Source organism: Leptodactylus fuscus, chromosome 11 (genome assembly GCF_031893055.1).
Source record: "Leptodactylus fuscus isolate aLepFus1 chromosome 11, aLepFus1.hap2, whole genome shotgun sequence".
NCBI lineage: Eukaryota > Metazoa > Chordata > Amphibia > Anura > Leptodactylidae > Leptodactylus > Leptodactylus fuscus.
Window position 1 is genome coordinate 35,822,003 of NC_134275.1, and position 19,003 is coordinate 35,841,005.

General features: G+C 41.3%; 1 protein-coding gene across 1 annotated transcript in view; it reads right to left on the reverse strand.

Moving 5' to 3' along the window:
- Positions 1–18,138, reverse strand: part of LOC142185161 (extracellular matrix protein 2-like) — a 37,124-nt gene extending 18,986 nt beyond the window's left edge. The window contains exons 1-4 of the mRNA XM_075260433.1: positions 17,742–18,138; positions 12,163–12,357; positions 10,820–11,209; positions 9,519–9,806 (exon numbers count right to left, since the gene is read on the reverse strand). Coding sequence (XP_075116534.1) covers positions 9,519–9,806; positions 10,820–11,209; positions 12,163–12,357; positions 17,742–17,961 — 1,093 coding nt within the window. The 5' untranslated portion in view covers positions 17,962–18,138. The remainder of the gene's footprint in view (positions 1–9,518; positions 9,807–10,819; positions 11,210–12,162; positions 12,358–17,741) is intronic.
- Between the last annotated feature and the right edge of the window lie 865 nt (positions 18,139–19,003).

Genomic DNA, 19,003 nt, shown 5'->3' on the forward strand with positions numbered 1-19,003 from the left:
CCATCACCTATGGGGCAGCCACACCAAGACTATGAAATGTTTACTGTGTATGTCCAGCAGAACACATTAAAGATCCGCAAGCATAGCAATTTCCTAGTATAATGTTACCAATACCATTGGTCGTTTTGGTGTTTCCCACCCGTGACTCCTTCTCAGAAGGCCCTATTATTTTCAACCATTGTTTAAGTATTGATATACTATTGTTCTCTTGGATTGGACAGCTAAAGTGTTTCTACAAAAAGTTGGAAGCCTGTTTTTGCAAAAATTTTGGACTGCTTCTAGCCAATCATTTCAGGTGACCTGAGTCTATCTGAAAGGTAGTATTAAAAAAAAAAAAAATTACCGGTCTCCAGATTTTCTTCTCTTTATTTGTACACGTTCGTGAAAGGCAGTCTGATCTAGTTGGCCATTATTGCGTTCAACTTCTGCTTTACGAAGAACATAGTGAAATTTGTGCACACCATATGCAGCCAAGAGAGGACTTCCACGTCACCCATCCTCTTATCTTTCCAAATCTCACCTCCCTTCCACCCTCCTTTTTTCTGAAGTACCTAAAATTAGAAACTTAAGTACTCCGGAGCATGGGATATGCGGGGCTGGTATCTTGCTGTCGAAACACATTTCCCACAAGTTACACATAAGAAAACTCGGCGCCACCCCATACATATGATAGTATTTTTCTACTATTAACGCTTTTGTGGCCACGTTTAGATGGGAGGTGGAGAAGATGAGAAGATACAAAAAGTTCCTTCCTACTATAAGGAGGCTTCAGCATTCAACACAAAGATCTTAAGGGAATTTCTATCAATTAATGAAACCAAAGTTCTTTTACAACATGGAGGGGTCAGATTTTTTGAATTTCCGCATGTCCGATCCTTTTGTTCTCAATAGATATAAACTACCACTGGAGGTGTCTAGCCATGACTAACTTCACCCTTCCACCTCTACCCTAAGCCGAGCTGAGAGTGCATGTGTATAGGAGTCCAGAGGAATAGTCACCCACCTTAAAAGTCTGCATAGGTGAGAAAGGGGTATGTAAAAGTACTAAAGGGGAGAACTTAAAAAAAGCAGTAACACTGTAATTCGAGCCCTGGTAATATTTGGGAACTATACGGTAGTATTACTTGAGTAGTACATGACAGTATTTGGATACAATAATATCACGTTTTCTGCTTCTTTTGTATTCCATTGCAATTTTTGGGAATTTTTTTTTTAGAGAAACTGAATTCGTAAGTTACCATTAGTTATTGTAAAGCTGTTCTCCAGGTTCAGAAAAACATGGCGGCTTTCCTTGGCAAATAGCACCACACTTTTGTGTAGGTTGTATTTGGTATTGCAGGTGAGCTTCATTCACTTCAATGGAGCTGAAATGTAATACCAAAAAGCAGCTATATGTTTCATGATTTGCTAATCCTGGACAGATCCTTTAAAGGGGTTATCCATCTTTGATATATTAATGATCTATCCTTAGAATAGGCCATCATTATTAGATTTGGGAGGAGAGGTCCCGGGTGTCGCTGCTCAATGTATAGTGGCAGGTTTAGGTACTGCAGTGCAGTCCCTTATAGTTCAATGAGACCTCACTACAATATCTAATCCCGCCACTACACATTGTATGGAGAGTGAACATCTAAACATTACTGGGACCCGCGCTGTCCCAGAATAGCTGATATCCAAGGGTATAGGCTGTTGAACCCTCCATTATTGATGTTCTATCCTAAGGATAGACCCTTAATATTCCAAAGATGGACAACCCCTTTAAAGAATGTAGATACTTTAGCAACAATTGTTTTTGCTTCGCTGCATCGAAAATACACAATGAGATAAACCGCATTGAGTATTCTACCATTTTGTGTATACAGCTCCTATACATAACTAGGTGTCTCCATGGTAACAGACTTCAAACAAACCCTGTGTAGTCTGATCCTACAACCAAGTGTTACTCTATCCTATCTTCCCTCTTTCCACCTGTAAGGCCAGCAGGATGGGACAGTAGGTGCGGGATAAAAGCAGATCGGGGATTGTTTGTAGACTGTAACCAATGAGACACAGTTATTTTATTAAAACATGTAACATATCAGTTGTCAAAGTTCATATCTATCCTACTAATATTATAAATGTGAAAGTTTCTATGTTTGGATGTTTGTTACTCAATCATGCAAAAAAGGCTGAACTGATTTGGATGAAATTTGGCACATAGATAGTTTGTAACCTCAATTAACACATATGCTACTTTTTATACCGGTAAATGACATGGCTTCACGACTGTTATGAATTTATGTTAATATACTATATTACACTGCTGTGGCAGCAGCTCATCTCAGCTAATTGGAGTTTGCTGATAAAGCCCGGTCTGTTATCTCTCTATGTAAACACACAGATAACACTGAGTCCATTGTGTACAAGGATTTGCATAGTATCTGATCTGCTCCAATGCTGAGAACCCCTTTAATCCAAATTGGCAGTTTGCCAATATTAAACATGCCAGGAAAAGATAATTTGTCGGAAAATTCTAAAACAATGAGAGCTATGAAGGTAGCCAGAAGTCAAAAGAGTTCTCCTCAAGCAGGCATAAAGTGGCTCTTAGAGCAGCCGAAACGCCAGAGCAGATGGATCATCAACACCAACAACACACTCATTATATGGCACCCCAGCCAGCTGCTGAGATGCCAGAACAATCACAGGCACAGCAGCAGGACAGCTTGAGAGCTGCTGAAATGCTGGAGCAGGCAAACCATCGACGGCAGCAATTTGCTGAATATAGGTGGATCATCAACGCCAACAAGACGCAGATGATATCATAACCGATGATTGTACTATATTAGAGGTGCAATGACCCAAATCTACTTTGACGTAGTGGAGGGTAATGGGGGATTCTATATCCTCTCCTTGCTTATGTCATTTGTAATACTGAATAATATATCTTAGCTACAGGAGAAAGTTGACTTCATCCGAAAGCCAGATGTACATCTGGAATAGACCATGTGGTCAGTACAAATATCTCCTTTTTGATGTTTTTGTGACGGCGGCAGATATGCCAGCTCGGCTCCAGTACAGCTATGACTGATGCTTTACACCTTGTGTAGGTACTTATATACTGTGTCATGTGATGTATGGTTAGTTTATTGCTTAGCGGATTACATCGTATTTATCTGGCTCGTATTTATTGTATTTTTCTGCATGTGGTCAGATTACTAAATGAGGCCAGATGTGAGATTTCATGGCAAGCTTCTCCTTCATGTCTACCTTGTGACTGTACGGAGACATAAATATTACCAGCACCGCCTTAAAATGACAGGAAGAGTGTAGACAGCGCGGCTTCATTATTGTACGTGGAGAAATGTACTAGCTCAAGCATCGATTTCAACCAATCTGGGTAATAACAACTCCACCCAAATGTGTGTTCCAATACCACAAGTGATGCTGCCAAGCTGTGCCAAGCACTCCAGTTGTTTCTCTCATTTCATGTCGTAATACTACAGTCCATTGTGACACTTAAATTATAAGTACTGTATATATATATATATATATATATATATATATATATATATATACACTCACCGGCCACTTTATTAGGTACACCTGTCCAACTGCTCGTTAACACTTAATTTCTAATCAGCCAATCACATGGCGGCAACTTAGTGCATTTAGGCATGTAGACATGGTCAAGACAATCTCCTGCAGTTCAAACCGAGCATCAGTATGGGGAAGAAAGGTGATTTGAGTGCCTTTGAACGTGGCATGGTTGTTGGTGCCAGAAGGGCTGGTCTGAGTATTTCAGAAACTGCTGATCTACTGGGATTTTCACGCACAACCATCTCTAGGGTTTACAGAGAATGGTCCGAAAAAGAAAAAACATCCAGTGAGCGGCAGTTCTGTGGGCGGAAATGCGTTGTTGATGCCAGAGGTCAGAGGAGAATGGCCAGACTGGTTCGAGCTGATAGAAAGGCAACAGTGACTCAAATAGCCACCCGTTACAACCAAGGTAGCCAGAAGAACATCTCTGAACGCACAGTATGTCGAACTTTGAGGCAGATGGGCTACAGCAGCAGAAGACCACACCGGGTGCCACTCCTTTCAGCTAAGAACAGGAAACTGAGGCTACAATTTGCACAAGCTCATCGAAATTGGACAATTGAAGATTGGAAAAACGTTGCCTGGTCTGATGAGTCTCGATTTCTGCTGCGACATTCGGATGGTAGGGTCAGAATTTGGCGTCAACAACATGAAAGCATGGATCCATCCTGCCTTGTATCAACGGTTCAGGCTGGTGGTGGTGGTGTCATGGTGTGGGGAATATTTTCTTGGCACTCTTTGGGCCCCTTGGTACCAATTGAGCATCGTTGCAACGCCAAAGCCTGCCTGAGTATTGTTGCTGACCATGTCCATCCCTTTATGACCACAATGTACCCAACATCTGATGGCTACTTTCAGCAGGATAATGCGCCATGTCATAAAGCTGGAATCATCTCAGACTGGTTTCTTGAACATGACAATGAGTTCACTGTACTCCAATGGCCTCCACAGTCACCAGATCTCAATCCAATAGAGCATCTCTGGGATGTGGTGGAACGGGAGATTCGCATCATGGATGTGCAGCCGACAAATCTGCGGCAACTGTGTGATGCCATCATGTCAATATGGACCAAAATCTCTGAGGAATGCTTCCAGCACCTTGTTGAATCTATGCCACGAAGAATTGAGGCAGTTCTGAAGGCAAAAGGGGGTCCAACCCGTTACTAGCATGGTGTACCTAATAAAGTGGCCGGTGAGTGTATATATATATATATATATATATATATATATATATATATATATATATATATATATATATATATGTTGCTATTTCAGAGTCCATCAAAAGCAGAACAGAATATTTGAATGGGGCATTGCATCCTTTTAGCTGTCATCATCCTAACCTACCTTGTTCAGGTAGTGGTGTAAATATAGAGGTCCCAAAAAAGTCCATAGATTCTCCTTATTAAACGTTGTCTCCACCCTGAATGATTGGGCAGAAATCTTGGATCTCTCTGCCTGATCATAGAGAGAACTAAGCAGCCACACGATTCTAACTATCCCCTATCAGCACTCATTGCTATAGTTGGTGCATAAAAAAGTGTGCTACCCATCAGTGATCCTTACATTAACCCCCTTACTAACCTAGAGTACCAAGGACCCTTATGTTAAAGGGGATGTTCAAGAATTTAAAATTAAGATAGGCCATAAATATTTGAACGGTGTAGGGAAGTCAATAGGCAGCCCCTGCTTGGATTAGCTGTATGGAGCTTCTTCCAGTGCCATACAATACACAACATGAGGTCAAAAGCAGTTGGCTCCGTGACTTATAGTGGCTGGACTCGGTACTGCAGCAAAATTCCCTTTGAAGAATGTGTGACCAGTGCTCCATTCACTTCAATGAGGCTGTCAGGACAGTAATTTCAGGCAGCATTTGCAGCCCCATAGAAGTCAATGGAGAGCTGGTCAAGCAAACGCACTAGCGCTCCATTCAGAAGGAGGCTTTAGAGGGACTTTTGGTCCTCCATCCTTCAAATCTCAGCAATTGGACACTTATCCCCTTACGTTCTGTGGATAGGGGATAAGTGTCCATAACCATACAACCCCTTTAAAGGAGTCTGCCACTTGGCACCCCACCAATCTTACAAGAATGGAGGTTTGTATTACATAGGAGCAAGCAGACTGTGCCTGAGGGAATATTTTCATGACACAGATGACACAGAAGAGACCCAACCTACTCTTTCAGAGGTTCCAATATTAGCAAGAAAGGAGACATCTGATTGGACACGTCCAACAGGACGAAATTTTGATCTGGATAATTACATAGACTGTTTCAGACACATGGTCAAATCAACTATACTGGATACAAATAAAAGACTGCTGCCTAACATCAGTGCCCAGGAAAGAAGGGCCATACAATCCCTGAGAAATAACAAAGACATCATCATTAAACCAGCGGACAAGGGTGGTGCAATTGTCATGATGAACACATCAGACTACATACAGGAAGCACACAGACAACTGACAGACACACACTACTACTCCAAATTGGATTCAGACCCCATAGTGGAATACTCCAAAAAACTGAAAAAGGTTATCTCCAGCCTATCTGATGGAGCTAAAGGCCTAAGCAGCCTCATACCAACAAGTCCAAGGACGGGGACCTTTTATATGCTTCCAAAACTGCACAAACCTGGGAACCCAGGGAGACCGATCATTTCATGTGTTGGCACCCTCACTGAACAGATCTCTGGATGGGTGGAGGGTACCCTTAAACCCTTAGTGAAGGATACAGCCAGCTATCTTCAGGACACCACAGACCTATTAAATAAACTATCTATACACTATAGGTCCCCTTCCAGATGGAACCATCCTGGCCACCATGGATGTAGAATCCTTGTACTCCAACATCCCACACCAGGACGGTGTAAACGACTGCCAGTGTTTCATGGAAAAGAGAGGTATCAACGCTAAATCGGTGGTAAAACTCACAAAATTTATCCTCACCCACAATTACTTCTCTTTTGGTGACTGCATCTATTTACAGCAGACTGGCACTGCAATGGGGAGTAAAATGGCACCACAGTACGCTAAGCTCTTCATGGCCAAGTTTGAGAGTGACTTCCTATCCTACCTGCACCAGTAGGCCTCTGGCCTACTACCGTTTCATTGACAATATCCTAATTATTTGGACTGGGTCTGAACAACAGTTGAAAACCTTCCATGAACAATTCAACCAGTTCCATCCCACCATCAACCTGATGCTCAATCACTCCTTCTCTGAAATAAACTTCCTGGACGCAGTCATCAAGATACAGGACAACAAAATTGAGATATCGCTGTATCGGAAGGCGATTGAATGACCAACCTACCTAAGATGGGATAGCTTTCATCCTAAACACATAAAGAACTCCATTGTCTACAGCCAGGCTATCAGATACCATCGCATATGTTCAGATAGATGTGCAGATAGAGACGAACACCTTGGAGGCCTCAAAAACACATTCTTGAGGCAGGGTTACCATTCAAGAACAATTGATAACCAAATCACCAGGACCACCAAAATACCATGATCGGATTTATTAAAATACAATACCAAACAGGAAAACAATCGGGTGCCCCTGGTTGTCACATACAACCCACACCTGGAGACACTGAGAGGAATCACACGCAAATTTCATCCACTACTGCAAAAAGACCACCGCCTAAAATCCATATTTCCAGACCCCCCCTCTCCTGTGCTACAGACAGTCACCAAACCTCAGGAATATGGTTGTCAGCAGCTCACTGTCACCTCCAACTAATACAGGAACATTCCCATGCAGACAGAAGAGGTGCAAAACATGCCCTCACATACTGACCACCGACAAGATAGAGATACCAAACTCTAACAGGAAATATCAAATCCAAGGTATGTTCACCTGTAACACACCTAATATAGTGTATTTAATAATGTGCACCAAATGTCCCACTGAAAATCTGTATGTTGGAGAGACCAGACAACAGCTTAGAATGCGAATGAATTCACATCCCCATACAATTAGAGAACGAAGAATGGACCTTCCCGTGTCAAAACATTTCTGTAATGAGGATCATAATATCACCGATGACATGAAAATTTTGGTTTTAAGAGGGAATTTTAAATCAAGGAAAGAGAAACGGATTTATGAGTATAAACTTATGACCCTGCTTCAAACACTGGAGAACGGGTTAAATCTGTGACATGGGTTTATGGCATCCTACAGACCTGACCTGAGACCCTGTGAACTGATAATTGAAAGAAATTTACCGAGCAACCCACTAGTCTGCAGTCAGTCTTTATATTGACGGCCGAAGACTTTGTCATCAAATGGGAGCTTCAACAGCAGCAGTCATGGCATCCAACACCTCCAAGGGCAAAACAAACGAAAGGGCAACGGACCAATGGATGAAGAAGAACTGCGCTTGCTCCTGAAGAGTAGTTCAAAACACGCACTTTTATTAAAATTCTTAAAATTCTTAAAGAATTTTAATAAAAGTGCGTGTTTTGAACTACTCTTCTGGAGCAAGCGCAGTTCTTCTTCATCCATTGGTCCGTTGCCCTTTCCTGTGAACTGATAAGAACCTGAGAACCTGGAATTGCTTACATTGTTTCTACCAATAACTAATAACCCTCTTCTCCCCCCCCCCCCTTCCTCCTAGAATTCTATCCCTGTTTCCTTTTGTATATAAATCTGCTCCTTCAGAAATGGTTTGTAAATTTACTTGAGAAAGGAGCCGAGAGTTCCGAAACGTTCTAATCTGTCATCATTATGAGTTAGCCATTAAAAGGGTATCAACTACTGAAGACTATCAAGTTTTTTGTTTTTCTATAGGAGCAAGCGGAGATATTGAAAACTTTGAGGAGTCAGTACCGAAAGTTTGTTGGAGAATTGCAGAACTTTTCATTCTATTTGCTAAAAGCTTTTCCCACTGAGACGCTAAATCTTCAGCAATTACCCCGCGTCTTCCAGTCCTCTATGAAATATTCAGAGCTCATTACACGGACGGATTTCTTCCAAAATTAATTTCAGGAATTCATTTATTGGGAGAGAACTTTGCGCCGCCCTCCAGCTCTGAGTGCGGCTATAAAGTGCACCGTACTGCAAGGTTATGCATGTGTCTTATTAGTTAATAATAGTCATTATTACATGTTTTATATGGCAGTATGGTTATAATTATTCCGCTTTATATGCTCTGCATGCACTTTATCTGAAAAAAGACGAATAGTGGGGGTGGATACAGTATTTCTGCTTGGTGCATTGTTGTATTCAGTTCTGTTAACCCCTTTATTGTGTGGTCAGGACTCAGGAGATTTATGGTTTTATACACTGAATGTCATTTATATGCAAAATCTCTCATTTGTGTAGGCCGTGCCCCCCTGGCCCGGGGCATTAAAATCGCAAGTAGTGCATTTGACTACTGCAACATCAATAGAGACTCCTAAGTAAGTACTGAACCAGACCCCCTATATTATATATAGACTGCTTAAACTAATACAGAGCTCCTGTAAAAGCACTGACCCCAGACTATAAACCTAAATAAATACAGATCCAGACCAGGGATCGCAAACCAGGGGCATAACTTGAGGGGGTCTCATCCAGCCAGAAAGCCTTAGGACACCCATACGGTGCCTCTTTCTAGTATGTTGAGAGGTGTTGGGGGTCGCCTGGTATCAGAAGTGTAACTTGAAGTTCCTGGGCCTAGAAGCAAGGGTTCAATTAGCCTGCAGCGCCTCCACGGGGTAAATAAAGAATTGCAAAGATCTCACTGATATTAATACACTGTCTATGTGAAGAAAATACACCCTGGGTCCTCTTCTGAGGGGGTCTAGAATGATGGTTGACCTTCTAACTTCTGTGGGTTGCAATTTCCCATTTTTCCCAAAATCCCTTAGTATCTGACTCCTACAAGATAATTATACAGCATAATGTCTATTCACCCCATCTACCTACTTGTAATGAAAATGGGGGCATTTGTCTTACCAGCCAAGTAGAGAGTCTTCAAACCTGGGTCGGTCATGAGGGGCAGGTAGGTCATCTTGGTGTTGCCACATGCGATGGTGGATTCGGACAGGAGACAGCCACTAGGTAGAGAAGGGATGTGATGTAGTGTTGGACGAATGAATGATGGCAGACTGGGCATAGTTGGGGTTGGCGTCAAAATCTCTCTAGTTTCATGTGTGGTTTTAGCTTCTACGAGTGGAGTCTTTGGTTTCTTGGTGCTCAGGATTTGTGGCGCCCCCTTTTTTATTGCTTTGTTTTTTACATTTTCTGAGGATATAAAAGAAAAATTACATGTGTCATAATTATTATATAACTATTAATAATAAATATTATTCTGACTTGCTGTAGGGGGCACTATAGAAATCATGTTATACATATATATCGATGTATGGGAACAAAAACCCTTTAGGTTATGTTCACACGAGTTATTTTCTGTTAATGGAAACCACAACATGGTGCAAGTTCTGTCATCCAGTAGATACACCTTGTGCCCTACAGGCGCCAGCCGCGCCAGTGACTTGTAATAGGCTCCATTGAATCCCATGTGGTGCCTGTCCTTGCTGTATTATTTCCATTAAAGGAAGTTGGTCACTAGAACCAAATATATCACCTCAGGGTTCACATAGACAAGTTAGGGTCACCTGAATAAAATGGTGTTTTCTGCTTGTGATTAGCTTTCTCTGCTGCCAAGATATCACTGTTTCTGTCAATAGGTTCTGTTGCACTTACTGCTGTTCATACTCTCAGCGCATGCGCAGTACTGCTATGATGCTTGGCAGATCCGAGACGCATGTACTGCACATGCACCAATAATAGGAGCAGTGGTGAGTGTGAAATAACTCAGGATCAGGTGAGATTAGGTATTTACTGCTGGCTCTGCCAATCAAAGGAAGGAGGGCGGGGTAAAGGGCAGTACAGATCGGTGGGAGGATCAACCGCAACATCCTCATTGCTACAAAGAGCTAATTTGCTCATTGACAAAAACAGCAATATCTCAGCACCGCATCACTTTTACACTGGGGGCACTGCTCTTGTTGCTTAAGTAGGATGTGTGATGTCATAGCGGTTCTGTTCAAGGGTTGAGTTTGCATGTTATTAGGTAAATGCTACTTATGTTATTCTACTATATGGTCATCCTCAATGTCTAAGTAATCTCTATCTATCGCAAAACTACAGCTCTTCCAGAACATGTTGGGAGTTGTAGTTTTGCAACATCGGCCAATACTGCCTTTGGCCATCACTACGACCAATGGCCACCACTCTTAGTTTTCATATCTAACCCTCTGCTCGCTGTTTCTTCTGAGGGGTCTTCAAGCCTTCAACATCTAAATTTTTCTCCCCATTTGCCTTGTTTTTCATCTTAAGAAGTGTTGCTCCTTTCTTCTGAACATTGGTTTCTTGTTTCTTATTATTTATTTCCTTTTTCACTGGAGATTTCCATCGGGGAACATCAACCATTCTGGTTTTTACTGGTGTTTTCTTTGATTTCGGTGGTTTTATGGCTGTAGTGTTAGGATTCATTGTTGTGTTCAGTCCCAGGGCTAGTCTGGATGTTATCCTTGCAGTATCCCCTTTGACCTTCGTCTGCTTTTTGACTTCCTTGTGTTTCTGGGCTGTTACTTTTCTGTGGTTGAGCGTAGCTGCTGACTCAAGTGGAACTGGTGTAGTTTCTGCAAGGTATAAGATCTAGATTACCGTGATGTGTGTCATATATTTTGGTACAATGACTGCTATAATATTATTCTTAGATTTAAGGAGACATACAATTAAAAATTGCACCCAATAGAGGTATAAATAGAACACTGTATAGGAAATTGTAAAGGACAGTGTTGGCCGGGCCCACCACCGTAACAGAAGTTCCTGTGGTAGGCCCATGCTCTAATATAATAATGGTCCAGCAGAAGACAACCAAAGGTGCGATGGCCTATTTCCTAGTGGTTGTTGGAGACTGGGCCTCCAGAACAATTTTTATCTGAAGGGCCCAAGGAACTTTATTTGAGCAGTGGGCTTGTGGAGCAACTCTGTCACCAAATTTATTTGGATTTGTTCCACTCCTTAAGACATTGCCTAAGTGGCCATCCTCGTATTCAACTTTTAAGCACCATATAGGGATATAGACTTCACTGCGGAGCGACCACCAGGTTGCTACCTCTTGGAGTGGTTCTGCTGTTGGTGACAGCTGGTTAGGTAGGCTATGGTGCAGAGAACCAAGTGATCAAGCAGAAGCACAGTCTGAAGGTCGGATGACTGTCATATAGTATGAGCAGGCAGAGCTCATGCAGAGAGAGCAGAGGTTCTGTGGTCAGGAACAAACCAGAGTCAGCAACAGGTAGTCAGAAGACAGTGACAACAGACAGATACAAAGTCAATGAAAAAGCCATGGTAAAATACAATAAATCAAGCAGTACAGAGAAATACTATCAGGCTCTGCTCAGGCACAGTATGTCCAGTTTCAGATCTTCCTGAAGACTATGGAGTGACATGGAGGGCACCACCAAGGGTACTAAAATATGTTAATATGTTATAGCACATATATAGCTACAAGCCAACCGAGACTGAATGAGTGGATGTACAGAAAATAGAATATCTCTATTAGAGTACATTTCTACTGATGGGTACATACCTGTCTTCACACAGACTGGGCAGCATTCACCAGAGGGTATTTGTAGTTTGCCGGTTTGACAAGTAAGATCTTCTTCACAGTCAAGAGGCTCGCACACTTTCCTTCCTTGGTCACATACACATATGGTACATTGCTGAGGAGACCAGGCTGCTCCATTGTACATGATCATTCCATTTACCAAGCATTGTCCTTTCCCTGGTAGACAATTGACCCATAAGAATTCACATAAACAAAAGACACGATTATATTTATATGTCATAGTATTTCATGGTATCTGCCACCAGGCTCAGTAGATGAAAGTTTCTTCTTTGTTCTAGTGAGTGGCCTTTACTTTCTGCAGCATCTGCACAATTCTTAAAGTAGAAGCATTTCCTCAACCAAGGCTCCACTTACTTGACCCAAAAATGGCAGAAATTCACAAAAATATTGTGAATCATGTCAAGTATCATTAGACAAACTGCCAAGGATTGCTTCTAGGATAGAATAATTTCATATATTGAGCCATATGGAGGTACCCTGTGACCGCACACATAATACAGAGTGGTAGAGATCTTTTGTACTTCGATACAAGGAAAGGTAGAGGTAGAAGGACTATTGCAGGTTGGACTCATCCCCTCTTAGATGGTTGGTCTCATCCCCTCTTAGATGGTTGGACTCATCCCCTCTTAGATGGTTGGACTCATCCCCTCTTAAATGGTTGGTCTCATCCCCTCTTAGATGGTTGGTCTCATCCCCTCTTAAATGGTTGGTCTCATCCCCTCTTAGATGGTTGGTCTCATCCCCTCTTAGATGGTTGGTCTCATCCCCTCTTAAATAGCAGGTGAGAACATCCACAGAGATCCTGCAACCATATCAGTAAATATGTGTATGGAGTGGATAATGTATTCTAAGCATGACATGATAGAGGCACCAGGACGTAAGGAGTCTGTATATTCTAGATGGAATAAGCCAAATCTAGTGGGTATGAGGGTCCCCATATTCTTCCTTGATGGCACACATGGAGGGAAAGAAGGATCAGACATGTTGAGTTTCAATATGCCCAATCCTCGTCTCCACTGCCTGAGCCAAGTCTTCATGTAAATGAGGGAGTCAGGAGGAATAGCTGTCAGCAGGACAAGTATCTTAAAGGGCTTATCCAGTTTATTTTTATTGATGTGGATAGATCATCAATAAGGGATGAATAGGGGTCCAACACATGGGACCCCGCTGATCACCTTTGTGAAGAGGCTACTACACAATTACCCCCTTGTCCCATAGAAGTGAATGGGAAGAGGCTGTAATTACATTGCATGGCCACTATAAATGTGATAAGAACAGTGAAGAGGTCACAACTGATCAGCAGAGGTCCTAAATGTCAGACCCCCATTGATCCAGAATATAGATAATCAATAACAATGAACTGAACAACCCTTTTAAGTGTATGGAGACCTTTACAGATGGTTAGGCATATGGCGGTGTCATGGCGCTTCCTGAGAGGTAGTAACAATATAGAAAATCAATTGGCGCCCATTTTGTCACATAATATTGATGGACTTGTACAATCATTCCTGAGATCGTCTGCTCCCCCCTCCTGTCATACATTACAGTGGGCAGCACAACCCCATTCATAAGGGGATATTGTGCTAAGAAATAATATCTTTTAGGTAGAGATGAGCGAACAAATGAATGGAAGCATTCATTTCTATGGGTGCATGCTGTTCGGATCGGCTGATCCGAACAGTGTTCGCTCATCTCTACTTTTACGTATTTTATTTTTTGCCGTAATTTTTTGGTATTTTTTGCATATGGCTAGCAGTAGACACAAACAGATTACTCTATAGTACATGACACTGACATATTCCTACTGTACATATAGGACATCACCTCGCCTCCCGTCATCTCTTTTCTCCCCTGAATTAATGACATTACTTTCGGCAATTCCCATAGCAATAAATATATCAAACATCGGCGTCGACATATACGCAGCAATGCTTCAGAAAAATGACAATTCTATTGACCCTCTAAAGATATTTGCATTTCACATTAGTCATGGGAATATTGATCTGTAGGATTATATATGTCGTAGCGGTTGCATTTATTGGATAGGATCCGCACAGTCGATATTAGGACGGGATCTTATATTATTCTGTATAATGGAGGATGGGCAGCCGTAGTGAAGGCAGTGGTTTTTCTGCCAACTCTTGGGCTTTGTCACGCCAAGCATCTGAAAACAATATTATAATAGGACGGAACAATTATTGCTGGATTACTGGGGTCGGTACTATTAACACTTTCCTTGGACACTACAAGGGTTGAGGAAATTGTACAAATATTGGAATTTTCCAAAAACTTATGGAAGAATTGAAATAAGGTTTAAGATCTGCTGAGCCATCTGTAGAGTCCATGTTATGAGAGAAGACCGCAAAAAAATAAAAAGATGTGTGCATGGCAGACGGGAACGTGGATAGGATACGAAAAAGGATCACACTTTTTTTTTTCTTTTATATGAAAACCACTTTTTTAAAGATTTTTTTTGTTATATTTTATGTGACAGCCATCTTGCCTGAGCTTCTCCTCTGCTCTGTTCACAGCATTTAGTGATCTGCTTTACAGCATAGTCATGGCCATAAGCAGCAATAGTCTGGAGTTGACTCATGGGAGAATTCATGCTGTTTGCAGCAAAGGAGAGGAGTAAATTGTGACATCATCTATTGTCAGTGGTGGAGGTCATGATGGGTCATTATTAGAGATGAGCGAGTATATTTGATCGAATACCTCCGCCGCACCAGGGAAGGTGGGAGGGGCAGTAAACATTCAATGCCCCGGAAGTGTTTTTGCACCGGCGGAGGTATTTGATTGAATATACTTGCTCATCTCTAGTCATTATCTATAGAGGTGTTATCTTCTATTGTAATCCTGTCTGTCATTTTTGTGATGTAAATGAGATGACTGCTGCAAGGAAACCGCCTACAGAATAGGTAAGTGTCATTGTTAGGTTTAGTGGCCAGAGTGAACATTGCAGGATATACTACTTTTTTAAAAATTATAGATAGTGATATTTCTGGTGACAATGCACATTTGCGACTATAGAACTATATTGCATTAATGGGAATTTCCAGAAAAAGTGTTAAATGGATAGCCTTGTCAAGACAGCCCCTACATATCCTAAGGTTGTCTCCATCTCTAAACCAACGAGATGGAAGATTCAGCATGTCCATGTATTATATGGCTGGACATCTATTGGATTGAAAAGGAGCAAAACTGGGCAGTTTAACTGAGAATGTCATTGATCTCATAGACCCAGAAAACCTCAGTCTACCCCCAAAACATTGTGGTAGCATTATTAAGACTGGCATATCATATTCCAGTCTTAATAAACCATCCAACTGGCCATTGTAATTCACACCAGTAAACTTGGACTTCCCCCAATCCCGCAGATTGTGGCAAGAAAGGCTTGGATCGAGGCTCATGTTTGGCACAAGGCCCTTTCTTAATGTCATCCCTCTATATCCGAAAACTTTGGATGAATTTGCCTCATTGTAATATTTAATCAATATTAATAAAAATAAATAGGAGATAAATAAATAAGATATACAATAAAATAAATATTTTCCGAGTGCTGAAGCTAGCATATAAGTATCCACAAACCCTTCTTTGTCCTCTGTCCTAGAGAAGGGAAATACAATACTACATAGAGATAGTCTACCGCCGGTGGTTGGCTTTGTTCTGTTTGTTGTTGCTTTGTTGCGATACCTTTTCAGAGCAACATAAGAACATAATGCAGGCGAGTCAGGAAAGGTGAACAATCTGGGCTACAACTAGCAAACACATTTGGAATTACTGCCCCTAGTGGCTGAATTTTACCATCGCTCATATGTTTGCTAATGAAGGGACTTGTCTACATAGTAATTACGCATTATAGTGAATTATTTTCACTGGTTTTGCAAAAGATACAAAAATGCTGCAGAGTTTGTGATGGTTTTTCCTGCAGATGGGCTCTATTTACATGACTCTCAAAAAAATCTGCACATTCCTATAGACCTATTCACATGTCCTGTTTTTGTCCATTTTCACTGAATAGATTTAGCCGCACCGATGCACTCACACCATGAAAAATAGCAATTTTTATGGTCAGTTTGGGTCACGGTCATGTGAACAATTTCTTACTACTGAATATTTTAGGACAGCGGAAAGACATAAGAGATAGACAGAAAGAAAGAAAGATAGATAGATAGATAGATAGATAGATAGATAGATAGATAGATAGATAGATAGATAGGAGGGAGATAGATAGATAGATAGATAGGAGGGAGATAGATAGATAGATAGATAGATAGATAGGAGGGAGATAGATAGATAGATAGATAGATAGATAGATAGATAGATAGATAGATAGGAGGGAGATAGATAGGAGATAGATAGATAGGAGGGAGATAGATAGGAGATAGATAGATAGATAGATAGATAGATAGATAGATAGATGGGAGATAGATAGATAGATAGATAGATAGATAGATAGGAGGGAGATAGATAGGAGATAGATAGATAGATAGATAGATAGATAGATAGATAGATGATAGATAGATAGATAGATAGATAGATAGATAGATAGATAGGAGGGAGATAGATAGATAGATAGATAGATAGATAGATAGATAGATAATAGATAGATAGATAGATAGATAGATAGATAGATAGATAGGAGGGAGATAGATAGGAGATAGATAGATAGGAGGGAGATAGATAGGAGATAGATAGATAGATAGATAGATAGATAGATAGATAGATAGATAGAGAGGAGGCTTAGATAGATAGAGAGGAGGCTGAGATAGATATGAGCTAGGATGCTGACAATTGCAAGGAAAACAATGGATTGACATATAGTAACATGATTTAGAATGGGTAAAAATAGAAAAAGTAGGTCTGCAACGCTCTGAGTCTACGAAAATGCGTTCTTTATTTACTCCATATAAAAGACAGATTTCACACAACAAACATTAGTGGCAGTAGGAAAAAACAGACATCGTGCAGATAAAAAACCGCTTACGCATTTCGGGGTAGAGGGCCCCCTTAGTCATAACTATGATATCTATCTATCTATCTATCTATCTATCTATCTATCTATCTATCTGTCTTTTATATGGAGTAAATAAAGAACGCATTTTCGTAGACTCAGAGCGTTGCAGACCTACTTTTTCTATTTTTACCTATTACTGGATGTCCTCGTTGGTCCGGAGGCTGGTCTAGCACCCCGAAGAACTAACTTGAAAGTGGTAAGCAGCAGTCACTTTATCTTCTATTTCTATATGATTTAGAATGCTACGTAGATATGAAAAGAAAAGAAAAAAAGAAAGAAGCTCACCTTACAAGAAGGTGTGGCTTATAACAAAAGGGGTGTGGCTAACAGGGAGATGGGCACGACTTAAGTTGCGCCGACATGACCAAAAAATGCATTTTTATTGGCTTAAGCTAAACCAAGAAATAGGTATTATAAAGTCAAAGATCATCATACTATGTGCAAATTATACTGCCCAATAAACCAGGGATAGATAGATAGATAGATAGATAGATAGATAGATAGATAATACACAACATCTTACCTGCAGTTAATGGACTGCTGGTTGTTGCTGCTACATCTCCTTTCCCTTGCCTGTGCAGAGGAACCTTCTTAGTTGGTGAAGATTTGTCTTCTACAAGATTGGAGTTGCTTGTCCTTGGGGCCTCTTGGTGAATGCCTATGCTATATTTCCCTCGAGACTTTTGGGCCCAGCCAGTGGACCCCAAAATACTGCAAACCATGAGAGTAAGAAGTAGATGCATGATGTCTAACTTGTCCTTCCAGCTGAAAGTTTGTATCTGCTCCTCTGACCTGCCAAGTGGCTGCAAAAAGTTCAACCCAAGTCTAAGCCAAGATGAAATTCCCAGGAGGGCTTAACTTAAACACAAGGTGGACTCCTTTCTCCTTCCCCTTCACAGAATTTATTTTCTGTCCAAACATTCACTTCCATCACTTGTGATCCTCTTCTAGGACGGGCTGCAAACACCTTCTAGATGGTCTCTGGATGCCTTGAGAGCATTGGTTAAGCGAGCCCATGGTTTTTTATCAAGCTTGGGAGAGATTGGATGTTTCTGAGTGTTTGGAATATAAAATTACCGTAGAGCATCTTGCAGCGAGGTCTGCGGCCTAGTCCCCATGAATAGGACCTCTGTTTGTTCACAAGCAACGCTCAGTAGGGTTGGGGGGAGCTGGAACCACGCTCAGGTTCATACACAGCAACCTTTCTCTGCTATTTCCTGTGTCGAGTTGCTATGTAGACAAGGTTTTGGAGACCCAGCATATGGAAACACGAAACATCTCAAGTTTACCGATACTGCTTCAAGGCTGAGAAATTTATGTCTCGTGGGTCAAATGAATTTAGACAAGTTTTCACATTTCTGTAAGTCCTGGTTAAATAAATCGGTGAATTAATGTATGCATTTATGGAGATTTATTCACTTTCTATCCCTATAAATTTCATTTTATTGACTCCAGGGGCTGTCAGCACTTGAAGTGTACATATATACAGGGTTTAGGGAGATAGAAGCAAATTCACATGGTCGACCCCACCGGGGATGGAATGTGCTGGACACAAGGACTGTTTGAGAACCCGGACTGACAGATGTAATAGCATTGATAAGATATTCTGAGATGATAGGTGATATATAATCTTAGTTTATAGCCCCTTCTTAGTGCTGCTAAGCTTAGGAGATTATCGCCATAAAGAGTCTTCAAGAGTATATAGGATAGTGGCAGACCAGGCAGCGGTTATCGGGCTCATAGAGAAGGGGGCTCAGGTTAGCCATCTACACAGTTCCCAGTGGA